The 18424-nt window shown below is 39.5% G+C and overlaps 1 protein-coding gene across 9 annotated transcripts in view; it reads left to right on the plus strand.

Moving 5' to 3' along the window:
• RASGEF1B (RasGEF domain family member 1B) overlaps positions 1 to 16683 on the plus strand; it is a 451463-nt gene extending 434780 nt beyond the window's left edge. For all 9 annotated transcript variants that reach the window (XM_049709378.1, XM_049709385.1, XM_004280155.4 and 6 more), the window contains 10 exons: positions 2315 to 2527; positions 3019 to 3093; positions 4505 to 4600; positions 4715 to 4817; positions 6513 to 6592; positions 6738 to 6833; positions 11894 to 11989; positions 12359 to 12482; positions 13640 to 13712; positions 15323 to 16683. In XM_049709378.1, the coding sequence (XP_049565335.1) occupies positions 2315 to 2527; positions 3019 to 3093; positions 4505 to 4600; positions 4715 to 4817; positions 6513 to 6592; positions 6738 to 6833; positions 11894 to 11989; positions 12359 to 12482; positions 13640 to 13712; positions 15323 to 15347 (981 nt within the window). In that variant the 3' untranslated portion in view covers positions 15348 to 16683. The remainder of the gene's footprint in view (positions 1 to 2314; positions 2528 to 3018; positions 3094 to 4504; positions 4601 to 4714; positions 4818 to 6512; positions 6593 to 6737; positions 6834 to 11893; positions 11990 to 12358; positions 12483 to 13639; positions 13713 to 15322) is intronic.
• Positions 16684 to 18424: the final 1741 nt, after the last annotated feature.

Consider the following 18424-nt stretch of genomic DNA (forward strand, 5'->3'; position numbering starts at 1 on the left):
GCAAACTTTTTAAAGAGGTCACACACATATCCTCTCTCTGTCTCACACACACACACGCACTCACGTTCTTTGTTATTCGAATAGCTTTTCCCCTATACCCTATTGCATACATGTTCTCATATTTTGCTGCGTTTTGCTCACTAGCTGAATCCTCCACTATCCATTACTCTACCTCTTTCCCTAAAAAGCATTTTTTAAAGTGTAGAATAAGAGTCTTTCACCAGACAGGCTTTGCTGCATGTCAGAATCACCCAGGGAGCATTTATTATGACATTTGGGACAGAAGACTGAAGAAACCATTTTAAGTTCATTGATTTTTATGTAACTCAAGATTATGAATGTAGAAGAAGCAAGGGATGCAGGTTTTATTTTATTTTTATTAATTTATTTTTATTGAGGTACAATTGACATGTAACATTCTGTTAGTTTTAGGTATACAACATAATGATTCAGTATTTGTGTGTATTGCAAAATGATCACCACAGTAAGTCTGGTTAACATGTCACCTTACATAATTAACAAAAGTTTTTTCTTGTGATGAGAACTTTTAAGATCTACTCTCTCAGCAACTTTCAAATATTCAATACAATTTTATTAACTGTAGTCACCATCTTGTACATTACATCTCCATGACTGACTTATTTTATACCTGCAAGTTTCTACCTTTTGACCCTCCTCACCCATTTTCCTCACCCCCAGCGAGGGATTTAAAATAGCCCTCAATTTGGCCTTAACTGCTTCGAATTCCAAAGAAAGAGGCATTTTCTTTGAGTGACAACCATATTACCAAATAGATACCATCTTCTTAACTGATAACCTTAATGCTGTGTGGAAGATAGGTTCCTTGAAGGCTCAATTTTTTAAACACTTAGGTATTTCATTAGTGACTTCAGGGTGGTCTGTGAATGTAGAGGGGAAAAAGGTCATCTAATGGACCAGTTTAAAGAACTCAGTAATATACATCAGACAAGTAGAGAAGAAGAAAAGAAAGAAGGTTGTGTGTGCCTTTTTGCCTTGACTATATGAGAATTGATCATTTCCTTCTATTTTTAATTTTCCTTGGCTTAAGTATACAAATATCTATTCATTTAAAGTTTTATAATATGCTCTGGTAAACCAAATTACTTCCGTAAAAAAAGATGGTTCTTAGACTTGTAGGTAAGATGCCATTTAATTTTCAGGTAATTAATCTCAGAAAATGATATTGTGGTACCTTTTTAAAAGGAGCTGATTAGTTAGTAAAGCATGGACATAGGGCTTTCATCTGTAAATTCACTAGGACTGTCCTCCTTTGAAGCTGTTAACCTAAGCACCACATTAGCATTGAAGCAGCCTGTGTGCCTTTCTTTGATAACAGGTGTCACAGTTTACCCAGAAGGATAAGTGTTAGTTTGGCAATTTTTGCCTGAAAAAGGAAGAATAAAAGAATACCCTAACTTACACATGTAACTCTACCTTAGGAATTGGTTGATTGTGGAGCTCTTTCTTGGACTTAACAACTATTTTAAAAGTCAAGAGGTTGACATTTATCTATAATACACGCATTGCTTTAAAACCAATTTCTCTTAAGTATTGTGGCGGTAGCATGATGTAGTAACAAACAAGGTGTCACCTGGTAGTAGCATTATGAGTAGAATTGCCATGTGGAAGAGTTTGGTGGTGAACATTAGCACTGACTCATGAATGCAAAAGAAATGGACATGAACCAACTGGAAGTCAGATACCAAAAAGGAATATCCATTGCTTTTTTGTGGTGGTAACTCATGTTCTATGTGGAAGTCAGGAAGGTGGTTGGGGGCTGAGTAGGAAGTGATGGTGTATTTCTGTTAAGTAGCTGTCTGTACCCTTAGACTAATGAGATTGGGAATGCTAGAAGGAGAAAAATCTAGACGGGGACCCTAAAGAAAAAGAACTAGGAAAAGGATGCTCTGACTTGAGATCAACACATTTTAACCTACTAAAAGAAAACCGGTACATTCCTATGCCAGCCCAGAGAACATTAGTTATATGTGGTTCTTATTATACTGGATTCCCTCAGTAGCTCATCTAAATCATCCTTGTGTTTTCATGGCCCAACTTGAATTGTACTCTCAAGAGCAGCCTGAGAAAAGAACTAAGTCTTACAAATCTGAAAAGACACCTTATGTGTATGTGTCTCTTTTAAACTGTTAGAGCGAATCCTCTAACTGCCCTCAACCAAGGTGGCTGTCCAATGTGAAGGTAAAAGCATTGAAGTACAGAGTCTCTGAGTTTGCGTAGTGGTGAAAACAGACAAGCAGAGCAAGGAGGTAATCCTTTGCTTGTTTCCTGGCAGACATACAGGAAGAATGTCCAGCAGATGATCCAATGTCTAATCCGCAAACTTGCCGCGCTCAGCCAGTATGAGGAAGTCCTGGCAAAAATCAGCTCCACGTCAACAGATCGGCTCACGCTTCTCAAGACCAAGCCACAGTCCATACAAAGGGACATTATTACTGTCTGCAGTGACCCTTACACGTTGGCCCAGCAGCTGACTCACATAGAGCTAGTAAGGCCATTGTCATCCTTGTCTTTTATAACCCACACTTGATTTGCTTTGACAACCAGACAGTGTGTTCGTCAGCGGTAATGTCAAGGGAGGGGTTAGAATAATCCAAATGGGAAATAATCTATGAAATAGCTGGAACGTGTTTTGTTTAGACATTTGAATATGACTATTTCTGATATTTTGGGAGTTCACTTTAAAATAAATACTAAGCAAGACTGAAGAGCAAAGAGTTTATTGACCTTCCTCATGTTCCCCCTCTAGTTAATTTTTCCATAACTCGCTCAGCCTTTTACTCTCTAGTGTAGCACTGACCCAAGCGGAAAACTGCCTCTGCTCAGACCTTGAAGATGATGACAATTTTGAGGGTTAAAGGCTTATTTCACAAGTTACATTAAAAAATGAGGGTAGTGTTAAAAGTCAGTAGACAGAACGGAAAGACCATTTCTTCTCCTTTTGTTTAAGACTGTTGACCTGCTGGGTTTGTGTTTCAGGAGAGGCTCAATTATATTGGCCCAGAAGAATTTGTTCAGGCATTTGTGCAGAAGGACCCTTTGGACAATGACAAGGTAATTGGTCTACCCAGAGGTCAGCCCTGAAATTGGCAATGGAATTCTTTAGTCTATGATAGTGGGTACGAGAGACAGAAATTGGAACAATTTTGTTTTAGGTTTTAAAAACTTTTTTTTTGTTTTTCATTAGCCATACCTGATTCATTACATTTTTTCTTGAGCCTGGTCTCTAAGTGCCTTGACGATATTCTTACCCTACCACCAACTTTTAACCTCTCTTCCTCCTTATTGGGAAATTTAATAAGCAAGTAGGTGCGGGCATTTGTGGTGGTGAAGGTAGGAGATAAAAGGGTAATGGTTTTAGCAGATTAAGTCAGAAGGAAAATACGAAAGGATGCTCTGCTCATGATTCAACAATAGCAGAAGCTATAAAGACAGGATGCACATCCAGTGTGCTGAGGCTGGGTCTTTACTGCCTTGCTTCTTGTTTTAAGGTGAATCCCTCATGACAGGTTTGTTGCCTGATGCAGCCCATATGGAAAGAAACTGACACTAGGCATGGGCTGTAAAACCGGTATACACACACATAAGAAATTTTTCCCCCAGTGACCTCCAGGAAGTATTTCAAATTGTTAAGCAAAGACTGCATCACCCACTAATGAAAGCCCTCCTTTGGGAGAAGGGGCAGCAGCTGTTTTCCGCCCTTAGAATAGTTTTGCTCAGTACAGGAAGTCAAGATTAGGTTTTGCAATAGGAGGCTAGTGGACTTTTTTGAAATTTGTTTGTTTCATTTGGAAGGAAGGAAAGAGGGGTGTAATTAACGTGTTCAAGTTTGGCCTTGAACTCTGAGATGAGCTTAACTTCTTTTTGTTTTTGAACAATATGTCACTCACCCTATTAAAGACCAGGATGATGTAGGCTTCTGTTTATCTACCTTGGAAGATATTTAGTTTCTTGCTACACAAAGTTCCAAAATTGTCTCCTAGACTTAATTTTAAGAGAAAATTTTCTAGTCTTCTGCGCTTTCAGCTTCTCCGTGCTGTGCGGACAGCAATTGGTATTCATACCCCATTAATTAGTCAAGATTGTTTTAGAATGCAGCCAAGACCCTTTTTTTGTTTCTGAATTGTGCTTCTGAGGACAGTTCCCCCCAAGAGTAACTTAGCTTCCTGGGAGAGAAGGCACAAATCATGAATTCATCAGAATAGATTGTCATGAATGCAGCAGAATAGATTTCTAGACCTTCGGGTTTTCACTGGACTATACTAAGAGATTTGATATTCCTGTAAGGAGAGTCAAGAATGTTAGTGCTTCCCTCTCTCTCTCTTTCCCCTCCCAACCCCCACTCTTATCCTAGAAAGCCTTCCTAATTCACACACTGAGAATAAAGGCCCACATCTGAAAAAAAGGAGAGCTTAATACACTCTTTTTTTCTCCAACTCCTCTGCTCACTTTCCTTTCTCTATAGAGTTGCTACAGTGAACGGAAGAAAACACGAAACTTAGAAGCTTACGTGGAATGGTTTAATCGTCTCAGCTACTTGGTTGCTACAGAAATCTGCATGGTGAGAAAATGAATTTTCTCTTTCTTCTAGCCCTCTATATTATCTTTTCATACTTTTTACATCTGTTGGGTCTACATGTTGGATAACTGCCCTCTTTTTTCTCTTTCTATACAGCCTGTAAAGAAGAAGCACCGAGCAAGGATGATTGAGTATTTCATTGACGTAGCTCGGGAGTGTTTTAACATTGGCAACTTTAATTCCTTGATGGCAATAATCTGTGAGTGTTTTCTGAGAGATATGAGTCCTTTATTTTTATAGATCCTGTGAAATGTATCCACTGAAAATTTGCAGATAGTACAGTTTTGTTAATGAAAACTGTATTGTTTAATCTAGACTTGTTTCAGAACGTCCAGAATGCTTTAAATATCCAAATTGGTACAAGTATGTGTAATCTTTTTTAAGTATATAAGAATTCATGGAATACATTTAGTCAGTTTATCCTCATCTGAATATTTATGTATAAAGGCTTACACGTGAGATATGTGCCTAAATTAAGGATTTTAGAAAGTGTTTGAGTAGCTTGTGTATCAAGCATTATAGAAATATATGATCTGGGACTAAATCAAATGATTCCATCAGCAAGACAAGAGGGCAGCCTGAGAAGCTGGAACATTTCTGACTACCCAAGTCACTAGTACTTATCCTCCTCCGACCTTATTAGCCCAGCATATAAACTTTGCTCCTCCTCTGTATCATGGGGATTTTAATGCCAGTGACTGTTCATTCTATAAACGTAGGGCAGGGGGTAACACTGTCTTGGTTTTCCCAATTTATACCTGTTTTCTTGCCACAATTATGGTTAATGACTCTTTCGTTAAAAAATATTCTAATTTATATGATAAATGATATGGCTATGCTACACATTTTAGGTACTCAGTAAATATTTGAATATTTGCCTGACTCTTCAGAGTCAGGGTCAGTTTGAAGCCAGAGAATCTACCAGATTTAATTCAATAATTTTGATTCTAATAAATCCCTCTCACCAATTCTTTTTTCCATTAAAAAGATTCTTTTTCCCCTTTATCTCCCCCATAAAAATACTGGCCAAGCTTCAGGTCTCTATCTGGCTTACTCCATGAGAATAGTGAACAGATGTTCATCTACATGAAAGACCTGAAAGATCCACAGTCTAGGTAATAGAAGATTATTTAATTCCCTTCTTGTACTGTTAAGAAAATATCAAGGCAATCCATTTCACGGGAGAAAGTATTTGTAATACATCTAGCTAAAAAAGAACTTGTACTCAAAATCTATAAAGGACTCTACAAAGCAATACTAAGTAGACAAATAACCCAATTAAAAAAAAGGGCAAAGGGGCTTCCCTGGTGGCGCAATGGTTGAGAGTCCGCCTGCCGATGCAGGGGACGCGGGTTCGTGCCCCGGTCTGGGAAGATCCCACATGCCGCGGAGCGGCTGGGCTCCATGAGCCATGGCCGCTGAGCCTGCGCATCCGGAGCCTGTGCTCCGCAACGGGAGAGGCCACAACAGTGAGAGGCCTGGGTACCACAAAAAAAAAAAAAAAAAAAAGGCAAAATACTTGGACACTTCACAAAAGAAGTTATACTGATGACTCGTAAGTATATGAAAAGATGCTCTACATCATTAGTGATCAGAGAAATACAAATTAAAATGAAAATCACAGTGAAATAGCATTTCACACATGGGAGTGACTGAAATTAAGAAGACTAGTTGAACCAAATATTGTGAGGATGTGGACCAAGTAGAATTCTCAGACATGGGTGGTGGTATGAGATGGGACCACTACTCTGGAAAATCATTTGGCAGGTTTTTTGTATAAAGTTAACTTCCTTCCACTTAGTAATGAACACTTTTTCAGAACATAAGTTAGAATGACCTCTCTTATTTCTCTATTTCCACCTTCTTTTTCTCCCCCTCCATTTTAAATTGGAAGCTGGCATGAATATGAGCCCAGTCTCTCGACTGAAAAAAACTTGGGCCAAAGTGAAGACAGCGAAGTTTGACGTTCTTGAGGTATGTGGAGCTGCTGTTTTGCTGTTACGTAACATTTTGCGCCTGAATTATTTGGAATTTTTTATGTGGCGTTAAAAGTGAGGTCTCGTAAACTTTCTGCAGGTGAGAAGTGTGTAGTTAATACTCTCCTCTCTTTTGTCTTCAGCATCAGATGGACCCTTCAAGCAATTTCTACAATTATCGAACAGCTCTTCGTGGGGCGGCACAAAGGTCTTTAACTGCTCATAGCAGCAGAGAGAAGGTATGGGTTTAAAGGAGTTTTATTCATAGTAGAGTTGCCATGTGTTGCACTGAAATGTGAACTACTGTACTGAGCTTCTTTTAGTTTAGATCTAAGAAAGCAAGGCCGCGTGCTGTAGACATTTTTATCACTTGCCACAGAGGGAAGGGGAGTGCTAAAGGAAGGGTGGAAGGAGGAGAGGGAAAGGGAACTTGGTGAAGAAATTTGCAAATGTTATTATTGCATTATTTAAATGACTATTTTGTAATGTGTCATAGTTGCGTTTCAAGCAGTAAGTATTAAGTCCTATGTTAAGATGACTAATAGCATTGGAGAGTAATTTGATTAAATGGAAAACAGACATTTACACACTGCACAAGATGGCTGACTTAATGTAACCTTTTCTCTTAAAGAATTAGCTTACCTCCCATGGTTAAGTCATTTATGTTCAGAAAGTAGGTTAGTTGCTGTAGCATTAGGCCTGCTGTTACTAATTGGATATGTGGGTGGCAGAAAAGGTACAGAGATGATGTCTGAGAGATGAATGATCCTCACTCTATCTGCCCTGCCCTTAAACAATTTCACATTATCTTGGATCAACTGTACTTCTGACTCAGAGGGTCCTTCATTGGCACATTTCATACATGGGAAGGATAAGTCATTTTGACATTTGGAGATCATGTTATTTGAAAAGTAAATACCTGGTTGCAGTAAATGGGCTGATGAAGGTTGCTTGATGAAAGGTATTTTCTGCTTAGATTCTATCTATCTTCTAACTTAAACTATGTCTTCAACAAATAAATGAAAATGAGGGTAAAAAATTTCATGGCCTCTCAGTCACTTCCCCCAAAAAGCTTCAGCCACCATGATCTAAAATAAAAACAAACACAAAAAGAAACCCCACCTTTTAAACATGCTAAATTGCTTCTCAACAAAACCCAAAATATCAGTTCTGATAATGTTTGCGAGATATTGTAAATACATTATTTTTTTTTTTTTTGATAAAGAAACAAGCTCAGAGAAGGGATGAAGCAGAGATAACTATCTCGATTTAGCCTGAGGGAGTTTACCAGCTTTTAAAGTTTACCTGCCCGGGACTTCCCTGGTGGTCCAGTGGGTAAGAGTAAGACTCCGAGCTCCCAATGCAGGGGGCCCAGGTTCAATCCCTGGTTGGGGAACTAGATCCCGCATGCAGGCCGCAGCTAAGAGTTCTCATGCTGCAGCTAAAAAATCCCGCATGCTGCAAGGAAGATCCCGCGTGCCACAACTAAGACCCAGCGCAGCCAAAATATAAATAAAATTTAAAAAGAAGGTTAAAGCTCTTTGAGAAAGAACAAGGATGAGGAGAATGAAAAAGAAAAATATAAAGTTTATTTGCCCACATCCCAGTACTCCTGAGACTACTTTGAGAAAAATCGAATCAGAAATTTTTCAACCTTTGGGAAATGATCACATGCATGGGAGGATCCCAGTACCCTGAAGTGTGAAGACCTGTGGGAGGCTGTCTGCAGCCTGTTCTTCACCTCTCCGTGTTGGAAGCAAGGCTTTCTCTGCAGGACCTCCGTGAGTTAGAGGGCCTCTGCCTTAGCGAGGAAGAGGCTGTAGAATCATCTCTCTTGGTCAGGAGCTGCAGTACTGGCCAAAGTAATTCTGAAGTCCAGCCCTCCCACAAAGATCTCACTGAACGTTGTACTCGTGGAACTCTCATAGCTTTTTCCAGTATTTACCCTTTCCATCATTTACTAAATTCTGTCTGCTTTAGTTTTGTTATTTTTTAACCAGTTTTGTGTGAGTGTGTGGATTGTGTTCTGTAGTTCGTAAAACAAATGATCCCACCACCAATTTAAAGCAATACGCCATTTCTTTTTCACAAGGGGTCTCAAAGGCTATAAATGAAAACATTTGGGGAAAAAAATTCATCTTTTATTCAAGAGAATTGGGATTCTGTTTTCTTTTTTGAAGTGAGGGTAGACTCTCTTTATTCCTAAGTCAGTTCCTATTTTAAAGTCTTCCTGGCAGTGTGAATAAAGTAATATAATCTTTGATATTCTTTGAATTATGTTTAGGTGGCCAATGTGGCACATCTCTAGGTACCATATAGAAAAAAATCTATCTTTCACATCAGGGCCATTAAATGATCTTTAAATTGCTGTTTTTTTCCGTGAGTCCTTGTGTCTCCTGGTTTTTAACCACTTCTCATACAAGTGCATGGTTTTCAGTCCTTTCACCATTCCATTTCTGATCATCAGCATTCATTTCTAGTTGTGGAACTGATAATGCCTTTAGGGTGTAGTTGCCAAGAATATTGTGAAAGGGAATTAGAGAACATTACTACTTGAGACGTTCTCCCACTAAAGCCTTCATTGAAAGACCTCTCAGAGAGCAAACTTTTGCTCCTGTAGTAGCCTGTACATCCACCTTCACTCTGGAAATCCGAAGCCCTTATAGTCTCCCGATTTTTACAGTGGTAGATTTATGTAGGGGCTGCACATCTGAAGGGAAACATCCATGAGGAAATGACACGTTGAAGAAGACTGTGAGACTTCTGTCTGGCATATGGGCATAAGGAACAGCACAGGAATGATCATAAGGGAGATTGTTTCTATCGCTGTGTTCTTGGAAGAGTGGTTCAGACAATTAATAGTGGATCAATCCAGCAATCCCACTTCTGGGTATTTATCCGAGGAAAACAAAAACACTATATGTTTAGAAAAGATACATGTACCCCCTTGTTCATTGCAGCGTTATTTACAAAGCCAAAGATAGAAACAACCTAAATGTCCATTGATGGATGAATGGATGAAGAAATTGTAGTGTGTGTGTGTGTGTCTGTATATTTATATATACACACATATATACACATATATATAATATATATACATACAAGCATATATACTACAGTTTCTTTATTCCATTATATATATATATGTATATAAAATGATTCATGTGATCAACACCACGTGAATCTCACGGCCCAGCACTACAGAACAGGGCACAGAAGTAAAGTTCTTGCTTAAAAGCTGTTACACTAGGCAGATACTGCATCCTGATAATAATTCAGTCCTCATTTTCCTTATGATGATATATCAGTAATACTTGTCCCCTTGTATGGGGCCCACTGGTTTGGGGGGAATGCTTAATTGAGGTCAAACCTGTGTTGTTGAATTTAATCCTCACCACAAGTCAGTGAGGTACTGTTCCCATTTTAAGGTGAGGAAACTAGGCTTTCTTAGGCGTATACCAGGGGTTGGCCAACTCTTTCTCTTAGGGGCCAGATCCTAAATATTTTAGGCATTGTAAACCATACGGTTTCTGTTGCAACTACTCAGCTCAGATGTGGTGGCACAAGAGCAGACATAGACGGTACGCAGGTGAGTGGATGAGTGTGCCTGTTTTCCAGTAAAGCTGTCTGGACACTGGAATTTTAACTTCATTTAATTTCATGCTCATGAAATATTATTCTTTTGATATTTTCCCAGCCATTTAAAAATGTAAAATGTGTGGCTTCTAGGCCATTCCAAAACAGGTGGTGAGGTGGTCTGGCCCTCGGGCCACAGGTGGAGGACTCCTGGCTTGTACATCCAGTCAGTTGTGGAGCCACATTTTAAACTGAGGTCTAGCAGAGCCAAAGCCCAGCACCCCCCAGTGACAAGTGGTCTTGCAAAGAGGTGAAGTTTGGGTGTGCGTTTATCCTTGTTACCATGGCTGTTTAGTTCTAAAATAATAGAGATATAGTCAGTAATATTTGAAGGAGAAGGTAATGAGGCAATCTTTACGAATTCAGTTTAGGGACTTCCAGACAATAGCAAATGGTTAAAAGTATATTCAAAAGGGCTGTCGAAATTGAAGATTCATTTTGGCTGTTTTCAGAGATCAATGAAACAAAAAAAAAAATCAAAGCCTGTCTTTTTTTACATGACTTTAGGGGAAAAATCTGAATTGCCCCCTAGAAGTGAAAATTGATACTTAATGTTTTTAAGTACGAGCCAAAATGTTTGTTTTCCAGACCTGTCATTTATCTAGTATAGGTGTACCACATGAGTCATAAGCTTAGGGAACCTTCAAAAACCTGCTCTTGGGTAAACAACATAGGTCCACGATTTGTGTCTGCAGCATTATTTACATTGTAGCACACTTAGAATCTTCAAAAGCATGTTGGCGTTTGAGAGAAAGTGGAAGTTACAAAGTGGAAGAACAAAGAGCTTTGTTCTTTGTTCATTCTGGGCTTCGTAGAATTTTGAGTACTCTCTTAGAGATTATTATTTTTGATTAATTAATTAAATACCACCATATCAAACCAAAGATGTGAGGCAGGAAAATCTTACTAAAGAAGGCTCATTGTTTTTTAAACAGCCATTAATTTTAATTTGCACATTTATATTCCTCCTTCACCTGGGCCTGCCTCACAACATATTGTGCAAGGTACCACTTCGGTGATTTCCCATGAGAACAGGTGCTTACCTGCTGTGTCACAAGAAGGCCAGGTTTACTCAACAGGAATTTTGTAGCAACTATTACCACAAACCCTGTGCTCTCATGTTATCTTGAGCAGTATCTTCAAGGGAAAAGAAAATGTTCCTCTAAGAAAAAGTTCATCTAAAATGTAGATGTCTAAATGATAAAAACAGTACAGATTCTCACAGAGAGATGGGTCACACATCTTAAGCTCTTAGTACCTGCAGTGGCAGGTATTCTATTAATATTTTGCTCTAACTAAATGAAAAGTAAGAGTTCTTTTAGATGTTTTTTCTTTGATTATAGCTAGAACTCTCAGATTTGATTATATGCTATTGCCCTGAGAAAAATGGGGGAAACTAGCAACAATGTGAAGCCAATCTGCCTCCCACTGCCACCCATCTTTGCTGCATTTTGGTTACTAACAGCATTTTCATGTTATGCAAAACTATATAAAGAAGGAAACTGCTCTCATGGGAGACAAAGGAAACACTGTACCTGTCTTAATTAATTATAGCCTACTCTGTAATCCAGAGTCAATGCTGTTCATTAACTTCTTATATTGTTTGATGAGAGTCTAAATGTTTATTTGCCCAAAACAAACCAGAGCTTTTTGTTTTCTCTAGATTGTGATACCATTCTTCAGTCTTTTAATCAAAGATATTTATTTCCTCAATGAGGGGTGTGCCAACCGCCTTCCCAACGGCCATGTCAACTTTGAGGTAAGGCTGCAAGATCTGAGCCCAGAGAAGGGCTAGCTTCTCCAGCAACTGTAGAGAGCCCAGGCCATCTAAGCTGCTTCTGACGTTCTCGAGCCAAGTTTTCTCTTTCCCTACTAATTTGTAAGAAGATAACAATGCTGACTAGAATAAATTAGCTGCACCATTATTATAAATTATTATCCAGAGGTACTTGAGTAAATTTGGACCTCTACCTAGCAAATATCTATTGCTAATTTTTATTAAATTAAGAAAATTATGGAGTTCAGAAGATTAGAAGCCAGAGGAGAACATTAAATGGAGTGGTCTCATCCAAGCCCATGATTTTTGATAACTGCCTTTAACTTCAACTTTCATTTTATTCTTTTCTAGAAATTTTGGGAACTGGCCAAACAAGTGAGTGAATTCATGACATGGAAGCAAGTGGAGTGTCCATTTGAGAGGGACCGGAAGATCTTACAGTACTTGCTCACAGTACCAGTCTTTAGTGAAGATGGTGGGTAGCCTGTTCAGCCGGGGCCGCCACCAGCATCCACAGACCCTACGATCAGGAAGTCAGCATATAAATGCTTGGTGCCAGGTTCCTCATGTAGTATGAGGCCTGTTTTCTGACTTATTCCATCTTAAGAATTTTCTGTTGCACAGAAAACCGTATGATTTATCCCTAAAATATTTGAGTCAGGCACTCGCTATTCACCGATAAGCAGTACGTTTCTGTGTTTAAACGTTCTTTATAATATTAGATCTGCAGAGCTTTGGGCACAAATGGAAAGTTATTGAAGGATTATTTGCCCTTGTTTAGGCTTGCTTTAATGGAGAAAAAAGGTGTTTCATGATATGTTGACATTCAAGGTAATTTGAAGAACAAAACAATTGCTAGCCCCTGCTGTTTGTCAAAACAAACAGTGGAAAGTCTTAACCTGTTAAAACATTAGGGAATTTGAGGCAGAAACAGTGATTGTGTACCAAAAAAATTGACCAGAAACTTAAAGTTTGTAAAAGACTTGGGGATTGATTATATTAATCTGTTATAACCTAATATTATAGAAATCAAAAGCATTATTAACTACTTCTCATAGTAGATTGGTAGTGTTTGTGATAATGACTAAAGAACATTTTGAATTAATATGACCCATTCCAGAGGGGACTTGATTATTATTAGCCTCTACAAACAGGATTAATAACAAGCTTTTAAATCTTTGGAATTCTTTTTGACTTAATATTAAAGAGAAAAACATTAGAAGAGTGAAAAATTGGCCTAGAAAACCTGACTTTTTACCTGCTAAAATGTCTTTTAAAAAGCTAACAGGAAAGGCTCCCCTTCACATCCCCCTTCTTTGTAAAGAACATAAATGTGAGTGTATGATCGCATCCTGTGGCTTGCCTTTTTAAGCTTTTTTTGCCTCATAAATTGTCTTAGTTAACCAAGTGCCTTCTTGGCCTAAGAGGCCCTTGGGGTTGTGTTGAGATGGTCAGTCAGGGGCAAAGTGTGGTATTCTGTGTTCTTAAAGCTCCCCGGTTGTAATTTGATATTTTAAGGAGTGTGTTTTGCTGTAGGGTTTGGTTCAGGTTGAATGGGGGATGGATGGAGGTGGGTAACGTATCAGGAAAAGGCTTCAGCGTTAATGCATTCGTACTTTTGGTTGATTGTAGCTCTCTACTTGGCTTCCTATGAGAGTGAAGGACCTGAAAACCATATAGAGAAAGACAGATGGAAGTCCTTAAGGTGGGTCTCATTGCTTCTCATTGCTGTACAGATCTAATAAAGACGTTGCCCTTAAGTGAAGAAAGCTGCGTGCTTGTCATAGGGAGTCCCCGCCTGCGAGTTCCAAGTCCTCTCTGTAGCTTATCTCCTGTTAACTGAATCTTTGTGGCTTGGAATCCTCATTGCCATCCTTCAGTTTTATTGTCTTTTTTTTTTTTAGTACTGGCAGATATATAGTGACTCTGTTCTTCCTTCTCCCATTATTTTATGGAATGAGGAACTGAAATTACCCTGTGGTATGTTAAAAAGGGCACTGACACATTTTCTTCATCTAAAAGATAAGTTCAGACTGTATTTCTGAATAGCTCTAACAGTAAAATCTTATTTCACCTGAGGTCAAAGAGACCCAAGTACCAGCTGGTTCAGTAAATTGGAGTGTGTCACTTATCGACTAGATCTTGGTCCCCTCTTTGGTTTGGGAGAGAGCTGGGACTTTAAATGTAATATAGAATCTCTCCAAATTTAAAAATGTTGTTAATCTGTAGTGTTTTCAAACAAAACTAGGATAGGTAAGTTTGTATTTTAACCATCTGAGATGCTTTAATGGTCAAAAGTAGCCCAGGATATAGTATTACTATAACCAAAACTGCTGTATGTGTATTTCTACTAAGAGACTCTGGGAACATGTGCCTCTTTTTTTTTTCTTTAATATTTATTTATTTATTTGGTTGCACTGGGTCTTAGTTGTGGCAGGAGTGCTCCTTAGTTGTGGCTCACGGGCTCCTTAGTTGTAGCATGTGAGCTCTTAGTTGCAGCATGCATGTGGGATCTAGTTCCCTGACCAGGGATCGAACCCAGGCCCCCCGCATTGGGGGCGTGGAGTCTTATCCACTGTGCCACCAGGGAAGTCCCACGTGCCTTTTTGTACCAGGTTGACAAACCCATTTTCTTTTCTTCCCATAGTCACTTGGGAGCCTTCATTAACTTGATCTTGGGCTAGGTTTTTGGCCATCTCCACTAATATATATTTATTTTAAGTGACTAGCAGTTCTCCCAGAAAACCTGAAGGACTTCAATGCTTAATATTTTTCTGTCCTTCTTTAAAAAATTTTTTAAATTAATTTATTTTTTATTAAAGTATAGTTGATTTACAGTGTTTTAATTTCAGGTGTACAGCAAAGTGATTCAGTTATATATATATATATATATATATATATATATATATATATATATATATATATTCTTTTTCAGATTCTTTTCCCTTATAGGTTATTACAAAATATTGAGTATAGTTCTTTGTTGTTTATCTACTTTATATATAGTAGTGTGTATATGTTATTCCCAAAATCCTAATTTATCCTTCCCCCCACCTTTCCTCTTTGGTAACCATAAGTTTGTTTTCTACGTCTGTGAGTCTGTTTCTGTTTTGTAAATCAGTCCATTTGTATCATTTTTTTAGATTCCACATACAAGTGGTACCATATGATGTGTGTCTGTGTCTGACTTACTTTAAACTATGTAAAATCAAACTTCAAACATGGGAAAGATGAAACTAGTATTAGGTGAGGATTTTCATCCTCATTCAGATCATTTGCCACCTTCCTTCTTATCTTATCTTCTTTATTACTCAGGTCCAGCCTCCTGGGCAGAGTTTAACACACGGGATGCTGGCTGCTGCTAGCCGCTGCTGCGTTCAAGCAGATCATCGAGGGGCTGGCCTTTGTTTTCGGGCATCTAGTGCCACAAAAAATCATGAAGTCCCTGCAAGCACGCTCCCTCAAGAGCAGACAGGGACCTTATTCCCCACAGCTGACAGACTGACTCAGATTTTGTGAGACTGTAATGTTCACTGAGGACACTTGAGGAAGAATCCTCTAAAGATCCCAGCTCTGCAATGATTCATCTCCTGGAATTTCCATGTGAATCACAGCTCTGCATCTGGCTGGAGCTTTCTTTTGTGTGTGTGTGTGTGTGTTTTAATTTGGTTCAACATTTGCTGCTAATGGGACTTGCCCAGCTGAGTGCTGGCTCTTAGGAAGCCCATGTTTCTTTGTTAACTTAAAAGAAAAAGGGAGAAGAGGGAGGGGAAGCAAGCCCTCCATTTAGATCCCAAACTGCAGCTCAGTGGTATTGCCGGGAGGGGTCAGGCTGGCTGGATGCCAACTGCAGACTTTGTTTCCCTGAGCTCGGGCTGTGTTGTGAATTCCCCTCCTCCCTCTTCCTACAAGGTTTTGAGTTGGCTGCTGGTTAGCAAACTCCTTTTTACCCATATAAGTTATTTAATATAATAATGAAGCTAACACTGTGGTAGGAAAATAGCCACTAGAAAAAAAAGCAGAGTTTGTCATTGGACTGTGTAACATTCTAGAAGGACCTTCTGTTTTCTTTACCCTTCTGAGCTGTTTACAGCTGACCACTGTGTTCTACAGATGTGTTTCTCAGTAGTGTTTCTGTTACTTAGTTTTCCATGATGCCTATTTTTTTTTCCTCTTGTAAATTTAAATTATCTGACTTTAAGGGTCTTGGGAAAAAACCCATGGCCTAATTACAGTTTAATTTTTTAAACAGACTTATTTTTCACTACCTTTCATAGTCTGTTGGCGACTAAACATGTGAACAGAGAACAGATTGGAAAAGATAACCCCCGCCCACGAGAGCAGTGAACAAAACAAATGAAAAACATCTTGCTGTTGACTCAGAGGTCGAACTAATTGTGAAATAGTTCACCTTGTTAAACATCTAAATAAATCTGTAGTGGCTCTGCAAACAGCCATTATATTTATTTACTGTAGGAGAAACTGTAGTAGTAAACTGTGCTAATGAAAAAAAAAAAAGACATCATGTTCAAAACAGAGATGTATTTGCAAACTTAATGACATGGTTTCAGAAAAACAGAGCATGTCTGTATGCTGCACGCTATCTCAGCAGACCTAAAATGTCTCCAAGCTGTCCCTTTACAACCATCAATATATTTGACACTCTGCGGCCAGGAGTTGTGGTGTCTTTGTTTTCTTTAATGGATGGGATTGGTGGGGGGTATTGGGGGAGCTGCAGTCTCAGCTGTTCAACTCAAGTGACCGGCTGAAAATGTGTCTGCCCTTGGGGCAGTGGCCTTTAGGAGTATGTGCGTGGGCCTTTGATATTTTGAAACTCAATCATAGTAAACAGTTAATAAGCATCACTTGCCAGGCACTTCTAAGTGTTCGCCATGGATCATCATCTTCGCTTTTTAGGCGTGGAAACAGGCATATTAATAATAATAATAATTTGTCCGCGGCCGTATAACTAATGAGAGACACAAAGATTTGAACTAGACCTTTAATTCCAGAGCCCAGCCTTGAGATCACCCTGCCAAGCCTTCTGAGACTTCAGTATAACCTTCAAGCTTGCAAGGAACCTGGGGATCTCGCTGACCTGCAGATGTGGATTCTCTAGGTCTGGGGTGGGACCCAGGCAATAGTGATGCTGCTGGTCCTGGAACCCTCGGAGCGGGGCTCCCTGCAGCACTGCCGCCTTGCCTTTCCCTGAACTCTGCACCTTGCATGTGTTGCCATGACAGCAACAATGTCCACCTTTCAGCCTTCTATGTCTGGGGGTCTTCAAATGATGGGCTGCTGGCCAAGTCTACCCCTTTTGTTTGAGCCACAAGGTGACAATTGTTGAAAAAAAATGGAAAGAAGAGTATTTCATGATACATGAAAATTACATGAAATGCAAATTTCCACATCCATAATGAAGTGTTTGGAACACAGACACATTCATTTGCTTACACACTTTCTCATGGCTGCTTTCTGCTACAAATCAGTCTTGTAGTTGCAGCAGAGACTGGATGGCCCACAAAGCCTCAGATATTTACTCTCTGCCCTTTACAGAAAGAAAGTTTGCTGACCTCTACTCTCTAAGTGGTTGTTCTGAGCATTACAATGAGTTTGCAAAAATGCTCTAAAGTCTCTATTAAGGCATTAGATACATAAATGTGGCTACTGAGAAATTTTTTCCTAAAATGGTGTTAGGCTTAACAAATTAGGGATTCTTAGAGATTCTAAGGCTATTTAAACAAAAAGTCTTCACAGAAAGAGTTACCATTCTCATACCTGTCTCTTGTTTTCATGTCCAGATAAGCCAGTGGTTTAAACCAGGTACTAACCTATCTGTGGAAATCAGTCCCCATTCTCCTCTGTGCACCGTCTGTGGGTTTGGGTCTAGGTGCGTAGATCATTTCTGTGGCCGGGTGGAAGCCTGGGTAAACACAAGCATAAGCAGCATCGTGTGACGTCAGCCCCTAGATGTGGATTCAGGAAGAGTTCTGTCCAGGTACGCCCTGAATTCCTAAGCAGCAGGCTCTGAGCGGAGGGCAGAGGGAGCCTCACAACAAGCTGGGTTGGGTGGGGAAGGCAGAAAGCTCCTTTCACAATTTGAAGTGTCCCTTGTTTCTGGGGACACAGGCCCGAGTTCCCCAGCTGTGGCCCACCTTTCATCTAACAAAGAAAATCATTGGAAAAGGGTTGACTTGCCTCTGTCTTTGAAGGTTGTCAGCTTTCCCTCTCCACTGGACCCGGCTCTGACACCCCTGCCATTTCCTCACCCGTCCTGTACCTTTATCACACTTTTGCTTCTCTCTGTACTTTCTTTTTCCAACTGCTGCCCATCTGCCTCCTGCACTTAGAATCCCAAGAAAGCACAGCCCAGCACTGGAAGGTGAGTTGCTAAACTATACAGGAACGTTCAACTGT

This window comes from Orcinus orca, chromosome 4, assembly GCF_937001465.1.
Source record: "Orcinus orca chromosome 4, mOrcOrc1.1, whole genome shotgun sequence".
In the NCBI taxonomy this organism is placed as follows: domain Eukaryota; kingdom Metazoa; phylum Chordata; class Mammalia; order Artiodactyla; family Delphinidae; genus Orcinus; species Orcinus orca.